At 28.4% G+C, this 26092-nt stretch overlaps 4 protein-coding genes across 4 annotated transcripts in view; 3 read left to right on the forward strand and 1 right to left on the reverse strand.

The window, feature by feature from the left end:
* The first annotated feature begins 7249 nt into the window (after nt 1–7249).
* Nucleotides 7250–10423, forward strand: LOC101505879 (aldehyde oxidase GLOX1-like). Its single transcript, XM_004499167.4, has 2 exons — nt 7250–8042; nt 9233–10423. The coding sequence occupies exons 1-2, from the start codon at nt 7323–7325 to the stop codon at nt 10160–10162; spliced, it is 1650 nt and encodes a 549-aa protein (XP_004499224.1). The 5' UTR covers nt 7250–7322; the 3' UTR covers nt 10163–10423.
* Nucleotides 10424–14187: 3764 nt separating this feature from the next.
* LOC101508045 (large ribosomal subunit protein uL13w) lies at nt 14188–15643 on the forward strand. Its single transcript, XM_004499174.4, has 4 exons — nt 14188–14526; nt 14882–14998; nt 15079–15166; nt 15262–15643. The coding sequence occupies exons 1-4, from the start codon at nt 14255–14257 to the stop codon at nt 15403–15405; spliced, it is 621 nt and encodes a 206-aa protein (XP_004499231.1). The 5' UTR covers nt 14188–14254; the 3' UTR covers nt 15406–15643.
* Nucleotides 15644–18505: 2862 nt separating this feature from the next.
* Nucleotides 18506–19630, reverse strand: LOC101507715 (histone H3.3). Its single transcript, XM_004499173.4, has 4 exons — nt 19341–19630; nt 19176–19252; nt 18996–19086; nt 18506–18905 (listed from the first exon to the last, which is right to left on the reverse strand). Exons 1-4 carry the CDS (start codon nt 19410–19412, stop codon nt 18735–18737), a joined length of 411 nt encoding a protein of 136 aa, XP_004499230.1. The 5' UTR covers nt 19413–19630; the 3' UTR covers nt 18506–18734.
* A 4243-nt stretch (nt 19631–23873) lies between these two features.
* Nucleotides 23874–26092, forward strand: part of LOC101507405 (protein BASIC PENTACYSTEINE6) — a 4291-nt gene continuing 2072 nt past the window's right edge. Inside the window, exons 1-4 of the mRNA XM_073367846.1 lie at nt 23874–24010; nt 25490–25556; nt 25691–25845; nt 25985–26091. Of these exons, the coding sequence (XP_073223947.1) occupies nt 25786–25845; nt 25985–26091 (167 nt within the window). The 5' untranslated portion in view covers nt 23874–24010; nt 25490–25556; nt 25691–25785. The remainder of the gene's footprint in view (nt 24011–25489; nt 25557–25690; nt 25846–25984; nt 26092) is intronic.

Here is a 26092-nt window from a genome sequence, read left to right on the forward strand (position 1 = left end):
AACTATACATACCGTGAATAAAATAATTGTGCAGAATTGATAATAATTGGGGAGTCTGGGGGAGTTCGACATTCGGAATTAACTAAACAAGGATTCCTAAGAGACTTAGACACCACATCTCAACCCAAAATAATCTTCCCCTCAATTACGAGTCCCATCACTAGACTTGATATGTGTAATGCTCTCATTGTTGTGATATGGACAATGTTGCATGTGTTGGAGTTAGTTTGGCAAAAGAATATTACAAATCTAGTGGTTGAGAGTGACTCTAAAGTCTTAATAGATATGTTATATCAAGAGCAATTGGATGATCCTATTTTTCCAACCTTAATTCGTAAAATAAAAAAGATAACTCGACGGGATTGATATATCAAATTCAACTATACATACCGTGAATAAAATAATTGTGCAGAATTGATAATAATTGGGGAGTCTGGGGGAGTCCCACATTCGGAATTGACTATTAGTAGGACCTATGGCCTACTTTTTAAAAATAATTTCGACAATTTTTTTTTCTTCAAATTTTTTTGATAAAATGATTTACAATTTTTGTTGTCTCTAATTTTTTAATTAAAAATAAATTTGATTTACAAATTTTTCCAATAAAAATTATTTTAGATTTTCTTAACAAATTTTTTTGATATTTTTCTGAGAAAAAAAAATTGAAAAAAAAATTTCAAGAAAAAAACTCAATTAACAAAATATTGATTTTGTGAGCACATCACTTAAACCCACAAAAAATAATGAAATAACAGTCGGTGCTTTAAAAAATTTATTTCAATAGGGGCCTAATATTAGGGGATCACTATGAGATTTTTTATGGGGCTTTGGACTTTTGGGTTTTAGTAACAACTTTACTGTTTGACAATAATGACCACTACAATCGTAATATGTTCCTCTTTAGCTACTAAATTGTTTTTCTTATATGAAATTTTGATGGTTTCTTGTTATTAAAGTTCATAAAGGCACTTATGACTTTAAAAATGATGAAAATATTCCTTTTTAGACACATATTCGTACCCATAATCTCTTGTTACTCTTACTTTTGTTCTTGTATTTCTCTTAGCAAATTTATAGTTTAAATATTACTCGGTTTTCTATTTTTACTTGGTTACTTTATTCTGCTTTTTATATTTCCAATGTTTTATATTTAAGGTTTGATTCTACTATGATCACGTGTGAGTAGATCTTTTTTCTCTTGGAATTGTAGGATTTTCAATGATAGATCTCTAATAATTTATATTTCTTTATGTCATGGGTATTAATCTTTTGATCCTCTTAGTAAGAATCATGTTTATGCTTGAATATCAAATAACATATTGAAAGGTGGATTTGATATTTGACCATAAGATTGGACGATAGAATCAAATCATAAAAATAGATTTTGGTTATCTTGAAATCATGAATGATATATTCTCTTGCAGGATTTTGCTAAAACATCAATAATGAAAATAAGTTGGTTATTAGTTTAAAATACATTTTTGCTATTTGAAAGAAAGCATTAGTTATAATTGTTTATCTAGTTTTTAAGAGTTTAACACTCATAACTTAGAGAAAGTTAGTTTTATTGTATTAATCATTGTGAAAAACTACAATCTCAATGCTTTATTTTTATTGTGAATTTTAATATATAAAAAAATCATTATCAACATTTATTGTTTTAGTTAATCATCATAGTAAAAAGTAATTGGTACTCACAACAAAGTCCTTGTAGGATTGATAATTTTTACTACGCGATAATATCGTGCACTTGCGGTTCTATCAAAAGGTCAAGAATGAGGACTCATGGTAGTCGTATACTATTTGGGTCTAGAGAAAACAAATGTCCAAATTTCATGCAATGATCTAATGGTCGAGACCTCACTCAAAGGAGTTGTGTCAAGTACTCAAGAGACCCTAAAATACTAAAATGCCTACCACTAATAGGATCCTTGTGGCAGTTGGAGACTAAAAAGTTATCTTTTCAAATCCCATCAATATGAATATGCGCCCACATAACGTCCCTTCATATAGAAATGACATCACCATAACTTTTGAAAATCCTGCTTGGCAGACCTAGACCTCCAGATTGTTGGGAGTAATAAACCTAAATATCTTTAAAATATCTTAGAATTATATTTATATTTAAATGTTTATATTTAAGATTAGATATCATTAGAATATTCTTTAAAAAAAACCTACATATTTTCTCTTTTCCTTTTTTAAGGATATGATTTAGCAATATGTTATGAGGATGTGATGATATAGAAATATGTTATTGTATTACAATTTAACTCTATATATAGAACTATGAATAAAAGTTTATGACATAAAATTTTACACAAAAAAAAGATATTTTTATACTAACTATATAACGTATACTTTCGCAAATACAAACAACACAAAAGTTAATGATATACAATATTGATTACAATCAACTTAATCCAAAGATGACTCGTCACATGTTACGACAATCGAGGAGAACAAGCTTCACAAACATTCGTCTTGGCCACACAAGTCCAAGACTTGGGGGCAACTGTTCTGGAGTGAACTCCAATCCAAAACACTGTGGCACGAGTACAAAATGGACCTTGGCTCAACGCTTTGTGGGTCCATTATCCCTGGATCAACAAGACTCCACATGGATGTAATGCAATCTAGTGCACATTCTTAATTCGATCATCACTGTCATACTATAAGGTAGGACCATCTTAGAATGCCACAACGGTCTAACCACCTTGATGGTTGTCTTTTGATATGGCCACTGTATAAAAAGTCACATTGATATTCAAATGCAAGGTATGTAATCATTTTTACTCAAAATATATCTCACTCTCTCCAACTCTCATTGATTTTGGCGTCAAAGTGTTCGTAGGTACACTCCACCGAAAGTCGTTTTGCCATACCTCGTAATACTCAATTAACGCTAATTGTGTTCAACTGTCATTGAAGTTCTAAGTCAGTACAACTGCAACTATTAAATTGTGTTTGATTAAGAAGATTACTGTTTTTTTTAACTTATTTTATTTAAAAAATAGTTAACCAAATTGATACTTTTCTTAAGAAAAAAATATTTAATTCTAACATCAATATTTTGTGTGTGTGATAGCATCAATATTATATATACTCACATCGTAACTGGACCTAGAGGTGGAGCTTGTTGGGCCCCAAATATTAATCTTCTTAATAAATATAACAGATATACATATACACGCACATTTTTAATAATTATAATTGTATATAGTATTCATTTCACAAAATAATGCATGTGTTCTATGTATATGTGGCCAATACAAGTTCGTACTAAACAACATTATTCAATTGAAAATTTTCAAACATAAAATACTCTATAACAAATAATTTTGAAACAATTAGTTTATGAAAATAGATTAATTGATAAAGCAAATTTAATTAAATAAAGCTCTTTCGCAACACACAAAGCTTAACCTATAAGTTATTTGCAGATAAAATTGGTTAACTAAATCGAAAACCAGATATTAAAAAAAAAAACTAAATCTAAAACAAATATTGCCTTGAGAATAGTACTTGATATAAGCAAATGTTTGTATAGGCTTAAATTATTAAATAACCTTCTTATAATTTATCTTATGTTAAAAATAAACTAAAATAGTAAAATAAAATATATATATATATATATATATATATATAACAGTTTTGTATTATTCTCTCTCAAGTACATCTTTACATTACAATTCTTATTTAAAGACCACTAAGCAATCCACCTACCAATAGAAGTTATAGAAAAGTGAAAAATTAAGAAATGGACATCTACTATCTACTACATTCATAATATAATATTATTATTACTAGTGTGTATGTATGTCATAAGTCTGATTTACTCCATAAAACAAATAAAAATTATGTTATTATTTAAAATAAAATAAAAACTATTATTTAATTTTGTGAGGAAAGATAAATTGTAAAATAAAATATATAGTTAAACTAAATGATAAAATTAAAAGAAAATAGATAATTTAGTTGATAAATGTAAAGAAAAACATGTAGGAAAATATTAGCTAAAAAAAATTAAAACATTTAAAATATATCGATTGGGAAAAAAAAACATCGAAAATACACTTACTAAAAAGTATATAATTATAACATTAACACAAACAAACATTGGCGTCTTTTATTTCTCATATAGTTTTCTCATATTTCTCATTAACACAAATCAATCTGAGTTTCTCACATAGTTTCATTATATTTCTCTTTGCAATGTGATTTATATTTTGATTACTAAAGTTATGGTGAAACATATGGAATATTTGATGAAAAACACAATCTATTTGTATCAGTCAAGCTTTATCCCAAAGATAAATATTCATCATAATATTACTATAACACATGAGATGGTTCGTGCAATTAAAATAATGAAGAGCTAAAAGGTCTTTATGTCAATGCTTATAGATACTAGAGTTAATGAGTTTTCTATAAGATGTCATAATTTTTTTGTAAGCATATGCTTATAGATTTAATAGGGTGATAATAGATTTAATGAGTTTTCTGTAAGCAATGCTTATAGGTACCTTTCTCAAACTCAAATTGTTACTGTTATTGACACCACCTGGAAAATCATATGACAGTGGAAATGCCCTATCAAATTCATGCTTTTGTTTGGCTTATGTCACATGAGAGGCTTTTGACAAATCATACACGACACAAATAGAACCCAACAATCTCTATTGAGTGCAATTGGTGTACGAACACTGAAGAATCTATGATCCATGTGTTGATAGATTACCCATATGCGACACAAGTATAGATTATACTTGTTCCTACTAACAAAATTACTAATTTTTACTCTTTTTCTTGCATAAATTAAATATTTTACAATCTTAGAGATAATATTGTAGAGTATCAGATAGTTTGGTGGCAATTTCCATCTTTATGATATCATGTTGGTACATGTGTAAATGAAGGAACAAACCAATTTTTGAAGAATGCTTTCAACGACCTATTAACCAAACTGAAACAATCATGTATCTTGTGAAAGAAATCGAGAATGGAAATCGTGTGAAGAATAATGTACATCTGTTGAGATCATAGATCATGCATGTTCGTTGAAGTTGACCATATAGTAATAAAATAAAGCTCAATTGTGATGGTACTTACAAGAGTTCTACATCCATTGTTGGATATGGAGGTCTTTTTTGGACTTATTCTGAAAATTGGATTAAGGGGTATACTCATAAAATTGGTATGTGTAATGCTCTCATTGTTGTGATATGGACAATGTTGCATGTGTTGGAGTTAGTTTGGCAAGAGAATATTACAAACCTAGTGGTTGAGAGTGACTCTAAAGTCTTAATAGATATGTTATATCAAGAGCAATTGGATGATCCTATTTTTCCAACCTTAATTCGTAAAATAAAAAAGATAACTCGACGGGATTGATATATCAAATTCAACTATACATACCGTGAATAAAATAATTGTGCAGAATTGATAATAATTGGGGAGTCTGGGGGAGTCCGACATTCGGAATTGACTAAACAAGGATTCATAAGAGACTTAGACACCACATCTCAACCCAAAATAATCTTCCCCTCAATTACGAGTCCCATCACTGGACTTGATCCAAGTCCTTTTTGCTCCCCAATCAAGCCAAATCAGGCTCTGATACCGCCACATCTCAACCCAAAACCTTAAGACATTAGGATTATGGGTCATTCTCCTTATATATCCAATATAGCCTTCATTCCTAGTCAATGTGAGACTAACCACTCATAATTGAATTCCAACAAGTTGTTTATTAATTATTTTAGTTTTGTTTTTCTTTGGGCTTTTAGGCCTCTTTTGTAAAAAAACAAAACTATTGACATCTCCTATATTATTATTCTGACATATATCTTTTGACCTTCACTTTTTTGTGTTTTGTTTTACACAATAATTTCTTTCGCAATGTATACAATATTTTTTTTTTATTGAATATACAATAGAGATTTTTAGCTGCCATATAATTTTAAGATAGAATGTTGTCCCTTTCCCACAGTATCGCTGGCGTGTTGGAAATGTACAATTAATCTTTTTTTTGTTGTTGATCTAAATGTACAATTAATTGGGAAAAGAGTTAGTTTAATTGAAGCACAGTCGTGCAAGCAATTGTTTATTTATTGAGGAAAATTAAAATAAAATGTTTATTAATTTGTGGAAAGAATTTCATAAAAGTGATTATCGGTCGAATTTAGGTTGTACGAGAATAAATAAACAACTTTAACTTAATTAGAAAAAGTAATTTATAATCAATATTTTATATAAAATTATTCATCTGATTCTTTTTTCTATTATTTAATTAAGTAGTTTTTACATATATTTAATTTTCTTTTTCGTAATTTCATTGTCTTATTGAGATGTGGTTTTTGATTTCTAGCTTTAGTGCGACGTTCATTTGATTTAGATTGATAGATTAGTTTTGATCCTACGCTACTTTAGTGTTTTCATTGTTATGTCTCCCTCCAAAAACATGTACTTGAGACACTTCAATTTTATTATATTTTTACACTATCTTATTTATAAACATTTGATCGCTATTAATTTATACATAACACCCCTTTAAATTAATATGATCTAAATTATTTATATATATTTCGAGTACATCTTTGTATATTTTATAGTAATCTACAACATTTTGCGGTAGACTTTATTGTTGTCGCTATTAATTTGGACGTTGTAAATTTATTCGTAAATTTATTTTTTAATTTTTAATAAATTTGAGTTTGTATTATATCAATATATTTTACAATTTAAATCAATAAATATAATTTTTTTAGCAAAAAAAAAAAAAAATCACTAACAAATTCAAGAAATTTTTCACACTAATAATATAATTACCAAAATATACTGATTATTTTTGTGTGCAGCAATGATATTTAGATTTATTTATTTTCATACTTAATCAGCATATCTATTTTTCTACTACATGGTTAGCATATAGAATATATCATGTCATGGGAACTCCAACTCTTACCTCACATTTTTCATACTTATTCGACATATACAAATGGCACTCCAATTCTTACCTCACATTTTTTTTTCTATTTATTCCCATGAGGCATATCAAGATAGATGTATGGGTTTTCACAGATAATTTTTCATGACATATCAACAAACTATAGCAACGTAAACTTGACAACCACATCAATCAAACCAAATATGGATGGTAGCTTATACTATCAATTAATTAATTGATTAATGTGACATCACGTAACTTAGTTTATATCCATATATTACACTACTTAAACCCCCCAATACCACTACTACTAGCAAACACAAATTGCAATTTCTTTTGACTTATTGCATTTACTTTCTTTCACGTTGAAACAATGACCACCGCCACCACATGGCTCCTCTTCCTTCTTCCAATTCTAATAACCACCGCCATGACATGGCGAGTAACTGCCGCCGGTAACGGACAATGGCAACAACTACAAAAAAACATAGGTATTGTAGCCATGCACATGCAACTTCTTCACAACGACCGCATCGTCATTTTCGACCGAACTGATTTTGGCTTATCCAATCTCTCTTTACCTAATGGAAAGTGTCGTCATGATCCCAAAGAAACAACCGTTAAAACTGATTGCACCGCTCATTCCGTTGAATATGACGTTAAATCCAACACTTTTCGTGCATTGTTTGTTCAAACTGATGTTTGGTGTTCCTCCGGCACGGTGAATCCAAACGGAATACTTATCCAAACCGGTGGCTTCAACGACGGAGACCGTGCCGTCCGAATCTATAATCCTTGTGACGACTGTGATTGGCAAGAATTTGACGGTGGACTTACCGCTCGGAGATGGTATGCCACCGATCATATTTTGCCAGACGGTCGTCAAATTATAATCGGAGGTAGAAAACAATTTAACTATGAGTTTTATCCTAAGAATCACGAGGTTGACAAAAAAGTGTATAATTTACCATTTTTGGATGAGACTAATGACCGTGGTGAAGAGAATAATTTGTATCCTTTTGTTTTTCTTAATGTTGATGGCAACCTCTTCGTCTTCGCCAACAATAGAGCTATCCTCTTGGATTATACTAAGGTAGTTTTTATATTTTATTATATTGTTTCTGAGATTTCGAGTTTTATCACTTGATATAAGACTTAACACAATATATAATTATTATTATTCTAATAATTAAGTCAACTATAAAACGTAATATATATATATATATACACACTATGTTTCACTATTATTTTTTAATTCAATTATAAAACGTATTTTATATGTATAAAAATAAAATAAAAAATGTTTAAACATGTATTTAATTTATATGACTATATTTAGTTTTTGCTTTTAGACACTTTATAAAATATACGTATTTTGTTTTTATGTATACTGTGATTTATTTTATTTTATTTTATCTCTTTTAATATATATAAATTGTTTTTTAGTTTTTATTGGACTAAAATGATCAAACACGTAGATTAATTTCAATTAATAAAAACAAATTTTACACAAACTAATATAAAATGATAAATATAAAAAAAAATTATATATTTTTAAGAATGAAAGGATATTAAAATAATATATATATATATATATATATATTTACACGGATTAGATATATATTTTTGAAATAATACATAATTATATGAATCAATTATCTAGGTGTTTCTAGGGGATGTGACTATTTAAATATATATGATTGATGGTTTATATATCACTTGTATATAATATTAAACTTTTGGATATTTTGGAGAAAAAATGTTATTTTAAAATAACTATAACTATATTATTATCACCACATGTTTCATCACTATCAAAAATCAAATCGTTGAAAAAAAAATTAAAACGGGAAAATATGAAATTCTTTTTAAAATTTGTATTTAAATTTATTGACAAATAAATTAGAGACGTACTTTTTTTCTGCTATCAATTTTTATTGCTAGTTAATTTTTGTTTTCTTTCTAAAACTGTATTCACATTTAATTTTATTTTACATATTATATGGTAACTTAATTTTTTTTAACTCTCGTTTATGATTAATTTTTGTTAAACTTTCTAGCTAGGCTGTCTAAAAATCTGTTTTTACAATAACAATAGATACATATTGTTTATACTTTCCTTGACTCATTGTTTTAATTTATTTATCACGTATACTATGTAACTTTGTATTTTAATGCATGTCCTCAAAAGTCAAAACCATATGTCAACATATTTTGTTTTAATTTTTGCTACGTTGGAGTACTCATAATGTTTTAATTAAATTGTGTTTCAAACATTAATAGAATGCTGTGGTGAGAACATTTCCACAAGTGCCAGGTGGGGAACCTAGGAGTTATCCAAGCACAGGTTCTGGGGTATTGTTACCCTTAAAAAATTTACAATCCAAAGCTGTAGAAGCTGAAGTTTTAATTTGTGGAGGAGCCCCAAAAGGGTCATTTCAGCTAGCAACAAAGAACAAATTTCTTAAAGCTTTAAATACTTGTGTCCGAATCAAAATAACCGACCCGAACCCAAAATGGGTTATGGAGACCATGCCCGGGTCAAGAGTAATGAGTGACATGGTAATGCTTCCAAACGGCAACGTTTTGATAATTAATGGAGCAGGGTCAGGAACCGCCGGGTGGGAATTCGGACGAGACCCGGTTTTGAACCCGGTTCTTTACAAAACGGATAACCCAATTGGATCCCGGTTCGAATTACAAAATCCATCTGAAACGCCAAGAATGTATCATTCCTCAGCGGTTTTGGTTCGTGATGGAAGGGTTCTTGTTGGTGGTAGTAACCCTTACATTGGTTACAATTTTATTAATGTGTTGTTTCCAACTGAACTTAGTATTGAAGCTTTTTCTCCTTCTTATCTAGAACCTAGATTCGCGAATGTTCGTCCCAAGATTATGTCTCATATTTCTGAGTCTCAAACAAAACTTAGGTACGGTCAGAAATTGGTATTACGATTTCAAGTGAAAACAACATTGGATCGTAATTTATTATATGTTACATTGTTGGCGCCTCCTTTTAATACACACTCATTCTCCATGAATCAGAGGTTGTTGGTGTTGGAGCCAAATAAAGTAAATAATGTAGCGGGAACAACATATGAAATTGTGGTTACTATACCTGGTTCAACAATTCTAGCACCTCCCGGTTTTTATATGTTATTTGTGGTCCATAAAGAAATTCCTAGTGAAGGTATTTGGATACAAATGCTTTGATTTTCAAATGTAAAGTGGTGCTCAATAATTTTTATTTTTGTTCAATTTGATTTTCAATAGTAGTAACAAATAAATATATCCCTAATGGGATTACAACAAAGACAAGTGGAGTGTCTGAAGTTTGTATTTATCTTTTATTTAATGGACTTTACATTTTCCTTATAGACAAATGCAAACGAGGATGGGGATTATTTGTATAGTTTGTGATTATTATGGACCAATAATATTAAACTAAATTTTTTTCAAATATTTTTTCAAATATTTACGTGGTGTAGTCTATATGCATTATAAGAAAACTCTGATTTTGTGACAGTCAAAAATCCTCACAGAGAGTGGAAAACAACACAACAAACACATTTGTGGCGACTTAAATCAACTACAAATAATCAGTCATAAAGTTTTGTAGCGGCCAAAACGATTACAAAAGTGAATTTTTGGTTACTCTTTGTGAGGGCTCAAGACCTCACAAATTTGTGATGAAAAAGTCCGCCACAAATTTGCGAGGGTTTAGGGGATAGAGCTGTGATTAAAAATGTCTACAGTTTGTGGGAATAAGACTGCCACAAATTATCTCTTTGTGAGGGCTTAGACCGCCACAAATGATGTAATAAATAAATAATAATTTTATAAACTTCAAAATTAATATTATATATAAAAAATTAATATTTATATAATTTGAAAATTAAATTAAATTAAATATTATATATAAAAATAAAATTTTAATATTAATTAAATTATTACTATCAAACAAAATAAAATATTCCAAAATTAATAAATTATACCATACAAACTAAAAATAAAACACACCATAATTAAATAATAATGTATAATATGTTTGTAGAGAAGAAGGTAGAAAAATATTTGTAGAGAAAAAAGTAGAAAGAAAATTTAGAGAGAGAAGATAGAAATGATAAATGAGAGGAAGAGTTATATATATAGGAGAAAATAGAGCATTTGTGTCGGTCAAAGCGACCACAAAATACCAATTGTACTATTATTTTTGGAGCGGCCTAAACAGTCAGAAAATGTTGCCTTTGTAGCAGTCAGTACCCTCACAATACTCAAATGAGCTGATTTTGTGACGGCCTACGCCCTCACAATGCTCCAATGAGTTGATGTTGTGACGATATAAGCCCTCACAATGCTCCAACGTTTTGATTTTGTGATCGTATACGCCGCCACAAAATTCTAGTGATATTTTCAATCAATCAAGTTTGTTGTGAATGTATTAGCCGCCACAAATTCAAATAATTATTCCCTTCAATAATTTTGTAGCCGTTTTTTTGCCGCCACAAATGTTACAATCAATAAAAAAAACAAATTGATTTGTGAGAGTTTTTTAGAATATCATACAATGCTTACGTACGATTTTAAGTGAAAACAACATTGAATTTGAAATTTATTATATGTTAGATTATACACACCTCCTTTTAATACACATTCATTTCCCATGAATCAAAGGTTGTTGGTGTTAGAGTCAAATAAAGTGAATAATATAGAAGGAACAATATATGAAATTGTGGTTATTATGACTAGTTCAGCAATTCTAGGATCTTCCATTTATTATATGTTAATTATGGTCCATAAAAAAACTTACAGTGAAGGTATTTTGATACAAATGCTTTTATTTTTAGATCTAAAGTAGCGATCAATAATTTTTATTATATATTTTTTGTTCTACTTAAATTTTAGTAGTAGTAGCAAGTAAATATATCCCTGATGAGTTTACAACAAAGACAGGTGGAGTGGCCAAAATTTGTACTTATATTTTTTTTTTAATGGACTTTGTATTTTTTTTTTTTATAATCAAATATGAACGAGAAAGTGAATTATTTGTATAGTTTGTGATAATTATGTACCAACAATATCAAAATAAAAATTGCTTACACAATATATATTATTTTTTGAATATCTCTTCAAATATTTTTGTAGTGCGGTGTAATCGATTGTTCATATAATAAATTTACAAAATAAAATGTTTTGTTTTACTTACATCCCAAAAATTATCAGATTCACCCCTAAAATATTTTCCAATTCATCATAATACATAAACTATTTTTTGTCTTGTTAAATATTGAAAACTAATTTCAATTGAGTGTTTATTTGTACGTATCTCAAAAATATTTTCAACACAACTTATTTCACATACCGCTTATAAAATATGTTAATCCAATTCACATGTATCTACATAAATTGATTGACGTATATAAATTTTAGAAAATTTAAATATATAAATTAAGTTTGTATTTTAAATCTATAAAAGTTTATGTATGTCTTTCACTTTAAACTCACTTTTTTTTTATCAATTCATATTTAAAAGTTTACATTTTATAGGAATTTTATCGATTAGCCGCAAGTTGAAGTTCACACTTAAGAGCTCATGTATGTTTTTCACGAACATTTATTTTCACTAATTAACATATACATGACTACAGAGTTCATGTATGTGAATTTTCAATGTGTAAACTTTGAATTCACATTTCTTATCAATAGATTAATAAGTTAACGTCTATTTTCATGAATTCGCTCAACACAAATGTACGTAAATTCAATTTACGCATTATTCAAATACATCGAAAAAACAAATAAAATCCATCATTTTTAAGAGAAAACTCGTAAAGAAGTGTGACAAAAGAATTTAAAGATACCAAAGAAGAAATTGAGATAAAAAATTAAAAGGTAATGTTTGAAAAAAAGAAATTGAGAAAAAAAATTAAAAGTTAATGTTTAAAAAAAAAAAAAAAAAAAAAGAAGATATTTTTGTGAATTCAAAATGTAACCAAAAACTTATCAACTTATCAGAAGATATAACTAGAGAATCAAATAAACATATGTTGGAAAAAATGTATCCATTTGTTGCCAAAATCACAAGCATAGTTGATAATAAGTGAACTAATTAAAGGTGTTTGGATTTTAACTAAACCACAATGCCAATAAATAACAATGAAAATACCATGGCAGCATGAGAATTATAAAAAGGCAATAGCTATCAAAATATATGGCTAAGGCATTTTCAAAAGAAAAGACAACTTCAATTGCACCAAAGGATGATGATGGTTACAACTAATAAGAGACATAAATTATTATTATTTTTTAAACGGATATGAGACATAAATTAAGAATTAGAATGAAACACATATACAATAGTACATTGTAGAGAATTAAATTATTTTGATAAACAGTCCTAGTCCACGAAAATATAAGGGGTTGTAATTTGATTCTATACTCATTAAAATAATATAAATTAGTTAGCAAATCATTAAAATATATTAGTTATTACCACAATTTAAAAAAAAATCATTAAAATATATTAGTTATTACCACAATTTAAAAAAAAAATACAATTAACTGTCAAAATAGTCAACAACGATTATAATTAAATATACTAAAATATTTGACATTTCAATGATTTAATGAATAATATAATATTTTTGTCGAGTCACAAATTAAAATAAAAATGTCATATACTTTTATAGACTAATAAATATAAACTCCAACTAGAGTCGTAATAAAAAAAAAATTAAGAAATATAAATTTACTTATTTTGGGGTCTGCCATGATTTTCATGTACCAAAAAATATATATTTTAAAATCAATTAACAAACCTGAAATAAAACTAATCTAAAATACCTATCGTTAAAAATAAACCAATCAAAATAAAATAAATAAAATACTATTCAATACTAATTATATATATAAAGACAATATCCTATTTCAGTGTACCCTATTTTACTACAAAAAATATCTCTGCATTATTTTTTTAACTTCTCACATAGTAATAACTATCATTGAAAAAAAATAACCACCAATAAAAAATAGACAAAAATAAAAAAATTAAGAGAATTGAAGAAAAATATTTAAAATATAAATATTTATTTTTGTGAAATTATGAAAAAAAAATCATAATATTTGTTTACCGAAATAAAAAATAATTATGTTAGGCTTACACAAAATAACAATGGCTAAAGCCCGTTAACGATAAAGCCCAATCCATAAAACATAAAAACCCTAATTAAGTTATAAAATGTCCTCTCTTGTTCACTGAACGAACCCTAAGGGAGGCACAGCGTGTTGAAGTCGGTAAGATCGAAAATGGTTTCCGGATCGGGTGTTTGCGCCAAAAGGGTGGTGATCGACGCCCGCCACCACATGCTCGGCCGTTTAGCTTCTATTGTCGCAAAGGAGCTTCTCAATGGCCAGAAGGTCGTTCTCGTTAGGTGTGAAGAAATTTGCATCTCCGGTGGACTTGTGAGACAGAAGATGAAATACATGAGATTTCTTCGTAAGCGTATGAACACTAAACCTTCTCATGGTCCTATTCATTTCCGTGCTCCTTCCAAGATCTTTTGGCGCACTGTTCGTGGGTTAGTTAATCACTCTCTTTTGGATTATTCAATTTTAATTAGGTTTAATTTTTATTTATTAATAACTACTTCGTTTCCTAGATCTTATGATTGTTTTATTGCTTCTGTTGTTTGTATTTGGATTGGTGCTTTTTTATGTAGATTTGTATACGGATGAGTGTTTTTTAAAGTTGAACTTTTTTGTTTATTTGAGGATTTTTGAATTTATTATTATTATTTGCCTTGTTTATGTTGTTTTGAAATGTAAGGTTTCTGTTTATTTGATGGAATTAAGATTTTGTTATTGTTTTGGTGATGTAGAGGGTTGTGTTTATTTTTGAAGTGTTTTTTGAGAAGTGGTTTGTGTATTATGTAGAATGATTCCACACAAGACAAAGCGTGGTGAGGCTGCTCTTGCTCGGTTGAAGGTTTATGAGGGTATTCCTCCTCCTTATGACAAGATTAAGAGGATGGTTGTTCCCGATGCACTTAAGTAAGATACATTTTATTGTTTTTTGTTCAATTGAAATGTTTTTAATTTGATTTCGATACTGAATGAGTTAATATAATTAGGGTTTTGAGACTTCAAAAGGGACACAAGTACTGCTTGCTTGGACAGTTGTCATCAGAGGTTGGATGGAACTACTATGACACCATCAAGGTGAGTTTTGTGTTTGATGTTTTATTTGCTTTGTATTTTTGGTAAATTGTTGTGTGTTTCTTAAAGGTTTTTATTGTTATCTTTGTTGTTAATAGGAGTTGGAGAAGAAGAGGAAGGAAAGGTCTCAATTGGCTTATGAGAGAAAGAAGCAGCTCAGTAAATTGAGGGCAAAGGCAGAGAAGATTGTTGACGAGAAGCTTGCTCCCCAACTTGAAGTCCTTGCTCCTGTTAAGTACTGAGTAGTATTTGTTAGTGAAAGTTTTGTTTTAAAACCATATTTAATGAAACTCCATTTCAGTTTTGCTTGTTATTTGGAATCTAGAAATGACAATATTGGAAGCTGTTTTGTTCCCTCATTACAATTTTTATGTTATTCCAACTTACTTTATAATAGTATTGCCCATTTGGTGTGAACTTCAATTATGTGGATTTGTTTGTGGTAAGATGATAGCATGAAGATTTGTTTTAAGTTTTTCATTTGATGCTGGCAATAAGTTAGTTGATGAATATTGTGCATTCAAGATTAAGGCTAATTATCACTTTGGCTCTAATGTTACCTTTGTTTCTCTGAAACTTAGCCAGTGACTAACTACAATTTGTAGTACATCTGCAAATAGAAGGGTAAAGATGGATGAAGACTTTCATCCATTCAATGTTTGATTTTGAAACTTTTGTGCATGAACTCTTCTGTTACAAGGATGCTAACTTGTTTGACAAAATCAAATGATATGGAGTAATTATTATAAAAAAGTTATGGAAGATATATTTAAGAAATATTGGTAAAAACATTGTATGTTTTAAAATTTGATAAATAACAATGCCGTTAATGCAAATTTGATCAGAGACATGATCTACCCAAACTCTTGTTACTATTTTTTCTTTTAAGTTAAATGATTTAACTTATTTTAACTTTAATATATGTGGTGGATACCCGCAAAAACCGGTTGTGGGTATGGATACTATAGTAAAATCTGTATTTGCATTTATATAGATATATTATTTATTTAGTTATTTATTTATTATATTAGTATATAATTTAATTAATTGTTTTTTTTTATGTTTTAACATCTATTAATATCATTGGACCATTACAATATTTATAATTGAAACATAAATGTTTTAAATTTTTTTAAGAATTTGATTATGATAAATAGGTAAATAATTGTAATTCTATAATTAATAGTTATATCTATTAATCGTGATTTTATAATTATATTTCCAACTTTGTATTAATTATCTAAGATAATATTGTCATCAGCTTTATAAAATATTATTATGAATATTTAAATATGTATTGTAACTAGTGTTCAATTGAAATATTTTGAAATAAAACATATTTTGGTTTATAATATTTTATAATTAGATTTAAGATATTTAAATAATTTTTAAATTTAATCACAATAACATTATTTATTTATCAATTTTTTTTAATTAAAGTGTGGGTAATGGGTATAGGTACCGTCACTTAAGTAAGAGTATGAGTAAGTTGATACTCAAGAGGAGGATAGGGACACGAGTATGGGTATTTTTTTAAATCGCGGATATAGGGACGGGTACTATAGTACCCTATTCAAACTCTACCCATTGGCATTTATATGCAACTCTAAATCTATATTTAAATCTAAAATCCCATCAATCTATTTTAAGGACAATACTTTCACACTTGTTGAACAATTTACTACTTGTTCTAATCAATGTTTCATCAAATTTATCTCTGAAATTTAAGAAATGAAGTGCAAAAAGTTGAGACGCGTGTATTTTATGGACAAATGTTAGTAAATTAATAGTAAGGTTTAATTTTCGTACACATTGTAACAAATTATATACCATCGATATATTTGGATCGACAATGTTTATAGTTTAGAAATAACTATATCACTAAAGTCAAATATTATTAGTCTGGACCAACAATTTCTATAATTTAGAAATAACTATTATTATTAACAAATTAACATTTGATTAATATTATAAATTATTTGGCAGTATAAATTTCTGTTTACATTATCAATGTATAGAAATTAAAATTTAATGGTAATGGTAATGTCAGTTTTCCAATTTGCAATCAAAATATACTTAATTTATCGATCCGACTATCTATGCAGAACGACTTGTTTTTAATACTTGTTATAGGATTAGTTGTCACAATGTACTTTATTGTGACAACTGATTATTTTTTATCTTAATCTACTTTTACAGACAGAAAACAAAACTATAATCTGCTTTTACTTATAGAAACATAAATCTCACGCATAGAAAACAAAACCCGTACAACGGATGACACATCGTCTCTTCCTCCTAAGATTTGTTGGGTATTTGTGAGATTAGGGTGGTACCGAAATGGTTCCCAAACACACAATGCAATGAAGAAAGCTCAAGTACAATACGAAATCTTGGGATTATATGGAATTTACTTGCCAGTCACTAGTCTTATTTTAATTGCTTCATTTAAATTGTGTACAATTTTTAATATGAATTTTTATTTAAAATGAATATCATTCATGATTTTTCATAATTTTAATTGTTTTTTATATAATCCTTGAATGATTGTTATATTCAACAATTTTTAAAATAGTAGAAATTGCATTTATTTAAATGGCACTAACACTTATTTGTAAAAACACACAACTACATATTTCAAAATTGTAAATAGCACTACTTTTTTTAGTATAAGGGAGGTAGGTGTTCTTTTAAAATTAGAGGGATATTAATATCATTTGTGACTTCCATAGTGGTAAATGAGATTTTCATTATACTATTATACTTTACATTTAAAATAACAAAAAATTTACCAATAACTAAAATTAGTTATTCCATAATATAATTTCTCTCTAATAATTTAACAGTAAGAGGGACAAAGAGAAGATGACAGGTCAGAGTACAGATTCTTATGAGATTATATATGGATGCGTAATTCAGTATTGGATCCGTTTTGTAATCAATAGGATATTTATCCCTCTAAAGGTTCGGTTATGAAAGGTGAAAATCGATACACTAGCAGTGGTTTTGGAACTTCGCGTATTCTTCACTTACCAATCGACTTACCAAGAGTAAAAATGCTTGTTTACAATACAATTGATGAGAACATAAATCAAAGCAAATTGGCTAGTTAATCAACACGGAACATATGAAACTAGAATAATAGCAGAATCGAAATCACTAGGAACATAAGAAACTAGATAATCACCATCCTAACCGAGTACAAATTGATCTTTGAAGACATTCAAATAAAGCCTAATAAACACAGCCGTTGCCCTCATCATGATTCGCTTGATTTTACCAATACAACAAACATTCAAAACACACATTCAGTTGAATTTAGAACAAAAAACACGAGACCAATAATCCAACATAAAATCAGATATCATATCGGGAAGCAAAAGTAAAAATAAGAATCATTGTTACAAAGGTTTCAATGCAATTAACCAATTACATAACAACTTGTCGACAAAAAAAAATTCATTTTGGATTTATAATGAACCTTATAATCCAGAACTATACATCCCATATAAGAAACTTAACTAATTAAAACCTAATAAACATTTTTCATAATACTAAATTCTCCATAACCCTAAGCACGTTCACCACGGATACGGCGTGCAAGTTGAATGTCCTTTGGCATAATGGTAACCCTCTTAGCATGAATTGCGCACAAGTTAGTGTCCTCAAACAATCCCACGAGATATGCTTCTGCTGCTTCCTGAAGAGCAAGAACCGCATGGCTCTGGAATCTCAGATCCGTCTACAACCAAACAAACAAATTCAATTAATATATTCAATTTCAAATAAATTACAAAGAAAACGAAAATCAATTTTCGATTGAGACGCATACCTTGAAATCTTGAGCGATTTCACGAACAAGACGCTGGAATGGAAGCTTACGGATCAAAAGCTCAGTACTCTTCTGATACTTACGGATCTCACTGAAAATCGCATCAAAAGAAAATTCAACACACCAAAAACCTAAAAATTATAATCATTATATGAAAAATTAGGGTTTCGAATGAATTACCGGAGAGCAACGGTTCCAGGACGATAACGATGGGGCTTCTTGACTCCGCCGGTTGTAGGTGCAGATTTTCTTGCAGCCTAATCAAATACCGAAGTGAATCAATAAAAAATCGAATAATTAAAAGAAAAAATAATCCAAACGGAGAGGAATAATTACGATACTAACCTTGGTGGCGAGTTGCTTCCTTGGAGCCTTACCACCGGTGGACTTGCGAGCGGTTTGCTTAGTACGAGCCATTGATTAGGGAAAAAGAGAGAGAGACGAAAGTGAAGAAGATTGAATTGTGTTTATGTTTGTAAACTGTTTTTGCAACAAACTCTGTGTGATAGATTTGAGATGAATAGAACCTTTTTATATACGCGTTAAATAATGATGATTAAGTCGGTTAATTGGGGTGAGAGACACCGTGGACTTTGAATACTTCAACGGAAATAAGGTCTTTTTTAATTAGGAATATTAATCTTAATCCGCGTGATTGTTTCTTATTGGTTGTTTGCTAGAGGCGCGGATTGCCAGCGTGGACAATTTGTGTTTCTTTCGTGACTGCATTGCCGTTTGTTCTATACTTTACTGATCAAATTTACGCAATCCTAATCAACACATATTTTTATTTTATTTTATTATATGAAAATGTTTTTTTATCGAGAACAAAATAAAAATAATTCTGATTGCGTTAATATTGGACTTTTGTCGATGGATTAATTCTTTTCATTGGACTTTGGGTTGATGAATGGATAATCTTTCATCAATATAGACAGCCATGTGTAAGAGGTGTCTCTCTGAACCATTTAACTCTAAGGTGTTCTTAAAAAATATATTAATCCGTTCTGGAGTATAAATAAAAATAGATTAAAAAAATTTAAATATGTTTAATTTAAATTCTAAATTAAATATATTAATTTGTTTGATTAATTTTTATTTATATATGTGATATAAGTATTTGCTTATTTATAATAAACAGATGTTACAATTTTTTAGGTATAATAAAAAATGTGTTGATTATATTTAAAGGTCATGCAATGTAAATCATATATCACTTTATACTATTAAAAATTCATTATTTTATCACCTCATTTTATTTTCTGTAAATATAGTTAAAAATTGATAGTTTGATTTAGAAAAGAGCAATGATATTTGAATACATTTTTCAACAAAATCTCTCTCTTTATTTAATATCTAGATTTATATTGTTTGATTAGAATTACAAAATTTTATGTTCAAATCCATTAACCAAGTTTTCCAATGAATTAATTATATTATTTTAAGTCATTAATCAAATTTATATTTTGTTTGATTAGAATGCTCAAATTTTCAGTTCAAATTTATTAACCAAGTTGTTCACAATATTAACCATGTTTCGTAAAGCCATTAACCAGATTATATTGTTTGATTAGAATGACAAAACTTTCTATTCAAATCTATTAACCAAGTTGTGAAATGAATTAAACATATTGTTTTATGTCATTAACCAGATTTATATTTTGTTTTAAGTCATTAACTAGGTTTACGAAATACAGAATTTGAAACTCAACGTTGTGGAAAAGAATGAAATGAAAAGTTACATTGCAAGTAGGGAGATAATGTTGCTTCATAAATTTTTTAATTAAAATCAGTAAATAAAAGGAAGAAGGAGGAATTATGGAAGAAAGAGAAGATGAATGTGTGAGGTTTATTTTTAGGAATATAAAAAAAAATGAAAAAAGAGAGATAAAAAGGAGGAAAGTAAAAAAATAAAAAGAGGGAAATTAAACGAAGAGATAGATTGTATGGAAGGTCACTCTATTTATGTTTGTATTTGTGTTTAAAAATGTGATCAAATGTCATTACTCTTTAGAAAAATATATATAATCTCTTACGACGACAAATATTCTCGAGACTCTGCAAATGTCACAGCATCCTTTATATTTTTTTTATAAATAATAATGATAAATTATTAAAATAATAATATTAAGTTACTAAAATATCTTCAAATTTAATAGTGTCCCTCCATTTCTTCTCTCATTTATTGTTCTTCCTTACTTTTCTTATTTCTCACTTTAGATTGTTTTCCCCTGTCTTCTTAAACTTTTCATCTCACTCGTTAATCTAATGGGTTAGGTCCACTTAACTCTTTTAGAATATTTTGTATTTTTTTATTGGACTAAAATAGGAATATCCGACAACCAAACTAAATATCTCCAAATATAGATATAAATAAAGAATACTATTTAACTTTTAACTATAATTCTTGTACTATGTTCAAATTGATTCAAATGATGACAATAAATAACTTATTAGAATTAAAATTTGAAAATATATTTGTTCATAAATTTCAACTATTATCTGCAGTCAATCGTCATCGTCGCTTTTCGGTCTTTATCCTAATACTATATCAATTTGCTTCTTATATTTGTTAATGGTTTTTGTCAGTGTATAACATTCTTCTTATTTTTTATCACAATATAACAGAGACTATTCAATTTCTCTTAAATCACTACTAAGTCACTAATATCGTATTAAAAATTACGCGATTGAAGAGATAAACGAGGTAGACATTTTGTTAAAATTTATACTGATAAAATATAATCAAATTAAAAACTCTAAACTCTAAATCCTATACAAATAAACTACATAATTCGAATGATAAACTAACTAATATTGAACAGACAAACTCTAACATCCTAATTAGCAATACAACTACTACCTATTAACAAATTATAATAAATTTTTACATGTTAACAGTTTATATATGATATAATGTGATATTATTTGTTAATTGTGAATTGCTTTAATTAATTCATAAACAGTATGATAAAACTCATTTCTCATATTATATTGTTTTAGTTAATTTGTAAATGTATTTTTTCACAAATTATATTTTTATGTTGTATTGATGTCATGTTGAATATTTGATAAAACATTTTTATGAATTTCAATTATAAAATTTTAGTTAATGTTTATCATTCTCCATAATATTATGTGCAAGATCCGCCATTGATCCCTTACACAACATATTGGTGTAAAGTAATTTACAAATAAGTTGTATGTTTAAGAAGCTACAGTAAAACTTTTATTACTTTTGAAATTATTTTGTTAAATGTATATCAATTATCAATAAGACTCTTGTAACTAAAATGAGTTATTCGTCGTATAAAATATATGTTTGGAAATATTTTTGTATTCGCGTCCCAATGAAAAATAATTTTGAATTTTTTTAAAGTTTCATAATGTAGTTTTGAACTCGTCACACATTTAATGTCTTGCCACCACTTTTTTTTTGTGTGGCCAAAAGTGCAAAATAAAAAGATAAATTGTTATAAAGTTTGATATCATCAAATCTTATGATGTGGTGAAACGGACTTACGTCCAACCAATATGTTTAAAGTGTGGTTTTATAACCTCCTAATGTGGTATATGAAAATGATAAAGTATTATATCTTTGTGAACTAGAAAGATATTGATCATAGAAAACTTTACCTTCGACCTTATCAAGAATATCCTAGTTTCATTATCTTTGCATTTTTTGAATTTACGACATTTCGTAACCTGTTGACGTTGATTGATTGATTTTACATGAGATAAAAACTTAACCTAATAGTTTATTCAAATAAAAAAAAATAATAATAACAAAACAAAACATAAATAATGCTGAGAATATAAAGAAGTCACCATAATCACATATGATCGATAAGCCATATAAAAATATCCCCAATAGTACCATCAAACAACTCATAATGGAAACATAATTTTATCACCATTCACATTGTCTTAAGCTTGCACTTCATTGTTGTACTTGTAGCAAATGATTCATCTCGTATAAAGAGTTTAAATCAAAACCACATAATATATATAGAGAAAAAGCACACACAATATAAATATTGGCAATATTATGACATTTATAATTGTATGGTTTAGCCAATTCAATATTAACGAATTTAGTAAAAAAAGAAAAACACTCTCCAATAACAATGCCTCCACAAACGTCATTACTTATAATCCATTGTTTTCACTTCCAATTCATAATCCATTGTTTTTAATTAGAAAGCATCAACTTGTATTTACACACTTTGTCTTTGGTTATATAAATCTCTGTTGCCTTTGAAAAATATCTATAAAGTTACATATTTAAATTAGATTATTTTTTTTTATAAATTAAAGCTCACAAGGACTAATAAGACACTAACACGACAAATTTCAAAAATTATTTTTTAGTGTACATTTTTAAAAGATAAATATTCTTTTAAAATATTTGAAAGTATATAATAAAATTTAGACTAAAATAATACCTAAAATTTATAATTTTGGATTTTAATTTATAGATTTTTTATTCATTTTTTTAAAGATCAATCATACATCAACAAAATAATTTTAATAATCAATTTTTAATGATTTAAGTGATTAAAAAATTATAGTCAAAGAAAAATCATTTAAAAGAATTCAAATTTAAATTTTAACTTGGACATTTATTGACTAAATTTTGCTTAATTTTTGACCAAATTTTGAACTATTAGAGTTCAATTCTTCTAAAAACTAGAGAATTAAAATAATTAAAATTGAGAGTTTCTTTTTATCAAATTATTTTCAGAGTTTCTAAAAAAAAAAACACAATTCGAAGTTTACTATAATATGCCTTTATACTTTACACTTTTTATTTATCAATTAATTGTTTTTCAGACACAAGTCACAATTCAAAGAAAAACAAAAACCCAAGTGAGAAACAAGACAAGAAAACAGCATAGGTAAAAAGAATACGAAACTAAAAACATTATTGATTTTTCTGCTGCGGAGATTAGGGTTTTCAGTTTGTTGCTTACTCATCTTCTTCGTTTCACTCTATCTTCAATTTTATTTCTCTCGTAAGCATCATCTCATTCTACTGTTCATTCTCTCACTAACTTCTTCTACTGCGATTATTCTTATTTTTTCTATTTCATTCCTCTTGTAAGCATTTTTGGTTTTTACTTACTAGTTTCGATTTTCAATTTTCTGCAATCAATGTTCAAACTGCACCGTTAGTTTTTTGAATTGTTATTTTTTTGTTTAATTTCCATTTTAGCTTTTAGTTTTTTAGATGCGATGTTTGAGAATCTCTTTGTTGATATCGAAAATTTGGGGTTTTGACTGTACTTGAGATCGGAGGGTTTTCGTTGTTGTTGAATGTGAGAAAATAGTTGCAATGTGTTTTTGCTTCGAATTCTATATGTTGACCTTCCCAGTTGAAATGTGTGTGAGAGAGAGAGAGAGAGAGTATAGTTATAATACTAAGATTTAGGGAATTTATCACCAATTTTGCTTTGTCATCTTTAGCTATGGATATTCAATTATCTATTAAGGTTAGCTTTTTCAAATTCCCTTTTAGATTGGATGAAACTAGTAAGACCACAAATTCAGAACCATGAGTTTCTTCTTCTTCTTTTGCCACCTTTAGTTTTTATAGGATTGCCCCTTTTAGTTATTAAAGGAATTTTGTTAGTTTTCGTGTTTTAAATTCAAGAACTATTAATGTTTGGCATTTTTCATTTGTTTTTTGTTTTGTTTTTCCACATGAACATTGAGGTTATTAGTTTGCTATTTTTGTGTGTGTGCATGTTTATAGTTGTTGTTTGATGTTTATTAGATGAAGCTTATTGCGAAGACTAGGTCAACTATCATTGACTGACTGTTAAGATTGTGAACTTATTGACCTTGGGTGGAATCTGATACTAAGCTACGAAACAATGTACTTGAAAGTTGAAACCCTCTTTCCTATGAGTGCTGTGTAATTGGAAGTGAACTAAAAAAGAGTGCTAGTCATATTGTTGTTTATTCTCCTCGTATATGCAATGCTTTTCCTGGTATTTTGTGCCAAGCTTAAGCACTTCAGCATGTTTGCATTAAGCAAGGATCCCTTTACCCCACGAGCGCTATTGCTTTAATTTTCTAGTATGCTATTACGCTTTATCTCTGCCCTCTTCGTATCGTTTGAACATAACTGTTTGCATGGATGTTTTGAAATCAAATTTATAAATGCTTAATAGTCAAGATGATGTCATGGACTCTGATTGTCTCTATTATTGTTACTGACTTGCCGTAGTAACTGCTGAACTTTAATGCATTTTTTGCTTCAATAAATGTGTTATTGATTCTTGATGGTAGTTAGTAAATTGTCCTCATTTTCAAACTGCCAGTGTTTTTGGTGCACAATTATTGGTGATCTCCTTATTTCCTATTTTTCTTTCATCAAAGATAGTTATCGAGCCTTTAAATGTGAGTTTTTTTATTATAGCTGGCATTAATTGCAATTTTGGGAATATTGTATTTCATTGTAGACCAACTCAAATCATATTGTTCTGCAGGTATAATTTTGTTCAAGAATTGTTTCTGATTCAGTCACTGGGTGCATAGCCTCTATGTATAAGTATGGTATGCACTAACCTTTTCCACCTCAATTCTTTGTTAGAGTTGTTGGTAGAAGAATTTCTTCCACACTCCCAGCCTAAAGTGGTTCTCTAATTATGTCAATATAAAATATGATTAGTTCCTTAATTAATATTCAGGACTTCTAGCGAATTATTGCTTGATTAACCAAGTTGGATGTGGGCTGAAGAGGCCTATACTCAATCTTTAGCTTTACTGCCATTTGTTAATTCTGATGGACGACCGTGAAAATGCAAGGCACAAAGCAGATCAATATAAATCTGCTCAGGGGCAGGTATATAGATATACATCTCTGCTAACACTCAGAAGTAACTTTAAGTTTGCATGATCATAACAATTGTTAAAAATGCTGCATGTAAGCCCTAAGAAAGGTGCTTTCTCTACTAATATTGTTGTCAAAATTGTTGTTGCAGTGGTTGATGCAACATCAGCCTTCCATGAAGCAGATTATGGCAATCATGGCTGAACGAGATCAAGCCATTCAAGAAAGAAATCTGGCCCTTTCCGAGAAAAAGGCAGCA

This window comes from Cicer arietinum, chromosome 4 (assembly GCF_000331145.2).
Source record: "Cicer arietinum cultivar CDC Frontier isolate Library 1 chromosome 4, Cicar.CDCFrontier_v2.0, whole genome shotgun sequence".
Taxonomy (NCBI): Eukaryota; Viridiplantae; Streptophyta; class Magnoliopsida; order Fabales; family Fabaceae; genus Cicer; species Cicer arietinum.